The 6534-nt window shown below is 49.4% G+C and overlaps 1 protein-coding gene across 1 annotated transcript in view; it reads right to left on the bottom strand.

Moving 5' to 3' along the window:
- Positions 1 to 5035, bottom strand: part of CPN1 (carboxypeptidase N subunit 1) — a 17595-nt gene extending 12560 nt beyond the window's left edge. Inside the window, exon 1 of the mRNA XM_035897423.1 lies at positions 5009 to 5035. Within this exon, the coding sequence (XP_035753316.1) occupies positions 5009 to 5035 (27 nt within the window). The remainder of the gene's footprint in view (positions 1 to 5008) is intronic.
- Between the last annotated feature and the right edge of the window lie 1499 nt (positions 5036 to 6534).

Genomic DNA, 6534 nt, shown 5'->3' with positions numbered 1-6534 from the left:
GGACCCCCCCAGCCTGTAAAGGCAGATGAAAATGCCCCGCTCTTTGTTAACAGAGTTGCAGGTGGTTTCTGGCTTTGGGGGAAGCTGGTTCCTCTGCACCCTTCTGCCACATGCACCCTTGCCCCAGCGGGCAGCAGGCACCCCAGGGTCCCTGTCTCTGCCCAGGGACGGGCACAGCTGCGGGAGGCAGCCTTCCTTTGCAGCCTTACCCCATGGGGCTAAAACTCCAGCAGCTTGGCGGCTCTGACAGAGATCTTTATTAGGACACCCCTGACACAGAGCCCAAATGTGAGTACAAACAGCTGAAAGGTTTGCCATGGCACCTGGACGTGTCAGCAGAAAGGCTGCCTTTGCTAACACCAGTGTGCCATACTGCTCTGCCCAGGCCACCCCGGAAAGGAGCTCCTCCTGCCATCAGCAACGGGCTTCTCGGGGTGCTCCGAGCCATGCTAAACATCTGCTGTCCCTTCTACCTTGAGGTGGATCCACGCTGCATTGCTCTAACCCCTGTGGCAAGGGTTGCTCTAGCTGCCTCTTTCCTCAGCAAAGCATGCTCTACCAGTGCTGCCCAGCACCGCTGCATTCCTCCCTGTCCTCCATATGCGCTTGGGTCACCGACCGCCTTTCTGCCTCAGTTTCCCAAGGAGAGCAGCGGTAAAACCAAGGAGCCCCTGTTTTTAGCCTCTAACGCAAACAGTGCAGCCTGGCAGGCAAAGCGCACAGCCTGTCTGCTCCTGGCTTGGCTTACTCAGACTTTCCCACTTCCAACATTCTTCGGCCCCAATCCCCACCACACTGGTCCTTTCTCTTCTTGTCCCAGTAACTTCTTGGTCTCATGCCCCATCTGCACAGCGTCTTCCTCTCAATCATGGCCCCTTTAAAAAAAAAAAAAAATAAAAAAAATGTTTGTAAAAGTCCTGGTTTTGAACAAATATCTTTTGAAGACATGACCAGAAAAAAAAAAATACTGTACATATATAAAGGTAGCAGTAACCACATTAATACGCTCTCCCAGTTAAGCGCCATCCCACCACTTCCCCACTTATCAGTCAGGCTCAGAGCAACACACATTCAGGAGTGGGAATGGCATTGCACCCATCTTTAATAAGGTAACAAGAAATGGTGCTGGAGGTGTCAGCTTTTCCCAGCACTTGTAGGAAACCAAGGAAAAGTAACTGGCAGGGTGGCAGGGCTTGGCGAGCGTGGGTACGGCGAGCATGGGGATGGCGAGTGTGGGGACGGCAGGGCAGCTCATATCTCTACAGCAAGCCGTGTCTGGTGGTATTTTGCAGAGCTGGTTGCTCACGCAGTGGTGGGAAATGCCTTTGCCTCCTTCACATGGCAGCTCCCAGGGCTGCTGGGTTCCCGTGGCGCTGCTTTCTCCCCAGCTTTCAGCAACCAAGGCGATGCGAAGGAGGTGGGCAGGTTTCCAGTGCTAGCTGGTGTTACTTGGCAGCCAGAGAGCGCTAGGCAGGGCTATAGTAAATTAGCACAAACCCCATGTTTGGTCTGTCCCCCCCCTTCCCTTTCCCTTCCCAGGCTATTTCCAGTGGCCTGTGACAGCAGTGGGAGAGTTGGAGCTGCAGTGCTGCCAAGGGACGCATGAGAAAAGCACTCACTTTCCTATGGAGACAAGCAACACTGATGTGAGAAACAACAGAAAAAAAAGAGAAATGCCAGACTGTTAGATCCTAAAAAGGAGCCATGAGCAAAATCTGGGGTGGGTGGAGAGCGCATCTCACGCACTACTAGGTCTGGAGAATTAGTCAGCGTTATCTGTAGCATAGGGATGGAGGCAGTCCGTTATCAGGCAGCAGGTTTAAATCAAACAAAAGGAAATAGCTTTGCACGCAAGGCACAATGACAGTACCTTGTCAAAGCTGAAAGTTAAATGAGTGCAAAAGAGGATAGGATGGATTCAGAGAGCGCTGGGGTAGCCACAGCTATTAATTATGCAGTTCCAGAAGCAATCTCTTGGTCACAAATTTCCTATGTCCTTGGTGGCCAGAAGAGAAGGATCATGCCCTTTCCCCGACTGTCCATCTAAATCCTCGCCCACCACACAGCCGGAGTGCCAACGTGCTGCCTGTCTGATCTGACCTGACCTAGCATGGCTTTTATTACATTCTAGGAAAACAACACGCTAATGAAGCTTTAAGCCAATAGTAAGTTTGGACATGTTAAAAAACACGGATGAAGGGAGAAACATACAATATAGGATGTTAGCTCTTAGAAACAGCGCAGGAAGTAAACAAAGACTTAGTTTGGAAAATGCGGCTAATACATCTGGGATGGATCGTCCGCCCCCCAGATGTTTGAAGACTGAGAGACCCCGCAGCAGTGGGAAAAAGAGGACGAGCAGGAACGCGCCGTGCCACAGCAGCGAGAGCGAGAGGAATGTGAACGTGAGCCCCATCCCCACCATCGCTCCGTGGCTGAGGGTCACGGGCAGCAAGGAGCCAGTCCCTTGGGAGCCGGCTGTGGAAAGACTCCACCTGGTGCATTTGTTTTAATTCCAGCCCTATTGTTACCAGAGGAAGATTGGAAAATTTGAGGGAAGTTCAAGCTAAGAGCCATAAGAATGAGCAAACTAGGGAGAGCGTGCGCTGAAAGAAAAATGATGAGCTGTGACAAGTATGTTTGCCTTGGCGGAGCTACAGCTGTGGCTGCACGCAGAGGCATGCAGCCGCGTGGCCCCACAAATAAGGGCCACGGGCCCCCCATCCTTCACCTGTTTTGGGGGGGTCGCAGTGCCGGCACGATGCCAGCGGTGCTGCCTGGGGAGAGAGAGGGAAAAGGAGGGCAGAGGACTGCAGCCCTCCAGCGCGCGGCAGGGGAGAACAAGCTGCTTTGGGGAGGCCAGGGTGAAGCTAAAGCAAGGAAAGATGGGGTTCGGGCACTAGCAGCTTTCCTGGGAGCGAGGCCACCCCTATGAGGTGCCTGGAGCTTGGGGAGGACCACAGTGCCTTTCCTTGCCGGGAGGGGATGCTGCCCATCCACCGGGAACTTCAGATCCGACCCAGGAGAACAGCAGGGAACTGGCAAGAGAGGAAATTCCATCTCGGAACTTTTCCACGTTTAGTGCCAGAAGTTCTATTCCACTATTGTCGAGTTCCCATCTTCTGGAAAACAGCGGGAAAACTTTTCTGGCATCAGTTCAGAAGTCTTTATTGTGATAAGGATACAGAGACTTGTGCGTGCATCAAAACAAAGATCCACTTCATCAGGGCTGAGTCGCAAAAAGGTGACAGGGACTGTTGTCCTCCGTGTGTCCCCCCCAGCCCCTCTGGAACAGGCTGTTGAGCCCCAAGATGCAGCTGGCAGCCCTGCAGAGGCTGCATGTCCCCCCGGCACAAAGCATGGGAGGAACTGGGACGGACGAGGATGGGGCACACGTCCAGCTGAGAGCTGCTCTTAGGGAAGCTGGGAAGCCCTGGCCAGCACCAACACTGCAAATCAGCCTCTCACCGCAGAGGTGATGGCCCCACTTCCGAGAGCTTTCTTCCAAGTAGAGGCTCCACCACGCTTTGCTGTAGAGCCAGAGAAATGAGTTATAGCCGTGCATAGAGGAGAGCTGGTGTGTCGGGGGAGGAGAGCGAAGGGTACTTAGAGCCTGGGGTGGGGTCTGGTCGGTTTCTACAAGCAGCAAGCATGCTGCAGGCACCCAGGCTTTCTCTTCTGACTCTCCCCAAAAATCTCAGCCTCACTGATAGTTTTGTCTCAGACCTGACACTTGGGTGAACACTAGAGAGCTTGTGAAAGTCATCAGTCCCAGAGAGAACAGACTGCTCCCGCACCCTGCAAAGCTATCAACCCCCCCTGCAAGGAACCCCAAAATGGACCACTCAACATTTGAACCCAAACCAGAGACAATCATCCCACCTTGCTGCATCACATCTCAGGGCTTCCTGGGGCAAAACGGGAGAGACCAAGGTCTGGAGCCTCAGCAGCCCAGCAGAGCTGATTAGTGAATAAATATTTGCAAGACAAGAACATGTGGTGTTAAAAGATGCTTTAACCCAGAAGAGCAAAACTGTACAGGAACCAGTGGCTGGAAATTAAAGTCAGAAGCTATCAAATTAGAAATAAGGCACAGATAATTATCAGTGAGGCGGATCAACTGCATTAACAAGAGAAGTGTTATTACTGGCATATTTGGAAATTCCCTCCCTAGTGCTAACAATCTTCACAAATGCATTGGGTGGCTCTGGAACACACATTGGAGCTGAATACAGCTGGGTCAGATGCAGCACAGAAGCAAAGGAATGAACATTCATTAAACTTGAACTCTTTGACCAAGGATTTTGAGCAACCTCCATGGATAAAGTCCTGCAATAGCAGGAAAAGTGGGAAGAAAAAAAAATCAGATGCTTTTCTAGGAAAGTTCAAGCACAGCCAGTTACATGCAAGGGTCTCACCCTGATAGGATACCTCGAGTCAACCAATTCCTGGAGCCTCAGCCTGCTCAAGTGATTTTTTAAATGGCACATCTGGTGTCACCTTAGAAATTCTAGTTCTGGAGAGATTGACTCATAAATATAGTCTAAAAGTTATAAGGTTTAAAAATAACATATTTTGTATTTTTCTTAGTTTGGGGCTTTTTAGATTGCACCCAAGTCACATTTACAACTTTAAAAAACCCCCACGAAACCCAAATAAAAAAAAACAATAGAAGGCAGGCAGGAGGGAGTAAGCGAGGATACCAGCTGATCGATTGCCTGACTCCAGAATCAAGAGCTAGCAATATTAATACTATGGGACTTGCAATAAGGATACAAAACATTGCTAAAGCTCTTCTCCCAAGTTCTATATTTGACCTTTTCCTTTGGTATGAACCCCTAGGAGGCACCAGAAGAGCAGACTGGCACAGGCTTTCTCTTAACACCAGCTTCCACACGGAGTTTCTGCATCAATTTGCGAAATGCTCCAATGGATCTGCCAGTTCCAGCATCATGGACACAACTAAGCAGGTGCCAGACCCGGGAGGAGGTATCAGGAAGGGAATTACCATTCTGCAGGTTTCTACACCATTCATGGCGAGCAAAGATGCACCAGCTCATGCAGGGAGCTTCTCCAGGGCGCCTGCCCTGCTACAAAGACTCTGTACACAAGGAAGGTGGCACAGGATGGGGTGCGTTGCAAGGGGGGTTGACTGGGGAGCTGAAGCAGCTCTGGTTGCACCCTCCTCCTGTGTGGCTTCCAGCCATGACCAACAACTACTGTTAACCTCTCATCTACCTATCTTTGCCGAAAACAACACGAGGACAACTCAGTCTCTAGATGAATTCCAAAATCTCAATGTATTTGCAGATAAAACAAAAACCGGTCAATGGACAAAGAGCGTGGGGAAGTGTCATCTGCATGTTGATCTGGATCACTTGCTTGGGGGAATATCCTTTGAACAGCACATGTTTAGGTGGAGCCACACAGAAAGCAAAGCAGCTCATGTTAAGAGACAGTAATGTATGGTGTGAGACAGTGGCTGTTCTGGAATGCAATGGCTGGAAAAAAAAGGCCAAGTTGCAATAGCCCAGCTGGACAAAACAGCCCCCAAACTTTCTGTTAAGTGAGCAGACCTGGCTCTGAGATACACAAGTAGGGAACATAGAGTATAGATCAAAACCAGATGGTATTACTTTTATGTACATTACTAGAGAGTCTACTACCACTCACCGCTGAAAACTTTGGTATCCAAATTTCAGAAAGATGTAAAAATTTCCAAACAAGCAGAGTCAGGAGCTACAAGTGAGGTCAGCACAGAGCACTTTACAGATTGAAGATCAATCTATTTAATATGATACAATGATGACTTGCAAGCACCAGAAAGGAAAAAGGGATTTTGATAGCAGAGGATTACTCAGTCTTTCTGAAACGGGCAGAACAAGACCCAACAGAAGCTGAAGCCAGCTAACTCAGAGTAAAAATAAGACACAGATTTTTGGAAGAACAATGAACTGCCCAAAGATCTTATGACAAGACAGGGTAGATTTTTCCCTTACTTTTAGGTCCTATGATATGTTACAACTCCTACTTCCAGGCATGAAGTAGAAATGCCTGGGGGACATTTTCCAGCCTGCACTGTGCAGAGGGACAGGCTGGGAGAGCATGAAACCCCCGAGCTCTGCGTCTGTGCTTGCCTAAGGGAGAAGGCTTTATTGGGGTTGCGCATCCTGATCCCCCCCACGCCTTCTGCAGCTTTGCTCAGGGAAACAGGTGAAGGTGTGTGTCTGCCATGCCTTTCTCTCCACAATATCTGCTTTCTTTTGGCCTCCAGCACTTTCAGGTCATTGGGAGAAGAGATTTCTGAGATTTCGTGGGAGGTAGACAGGCACCAGTGGTTTCCAAGTGTTTTTATAAAAATGGATTTCTGATTTCTCTTCTTTTTTCTTTTTTTTTTTTTTTTTTGACCAAGGAATGGAAAATGGAAGAAAGTGATTAATAAACTCCATCAGTGGCATCGCCCTAGTTATGTACTAGAAAATGGGCTGCAAACCCTGGGTCTTATGGTCATGGGATAAGCCTAAACCATGAGGG

The sequence above is a fragment of the Egretta garzetta genome, unplaced genomic scaffold (assembly GCF_000687185.1).
Source record: "Egretta garzetta isolate BGI_Z169 unplaced genomic scaffold, ASM68718v1 scaffold56, whole genome shotgun sequence".
Taxonomy (NCBI): domain Eukaryota; kingdom Metazoa; phylum Chordata; class Aves; order Pelecaniformes; family Ardeidae; genus Egretta; species Egretta garzetta.
This window is presented reverse-complemented; position numbering and strand designations above follow the sequence as displayed.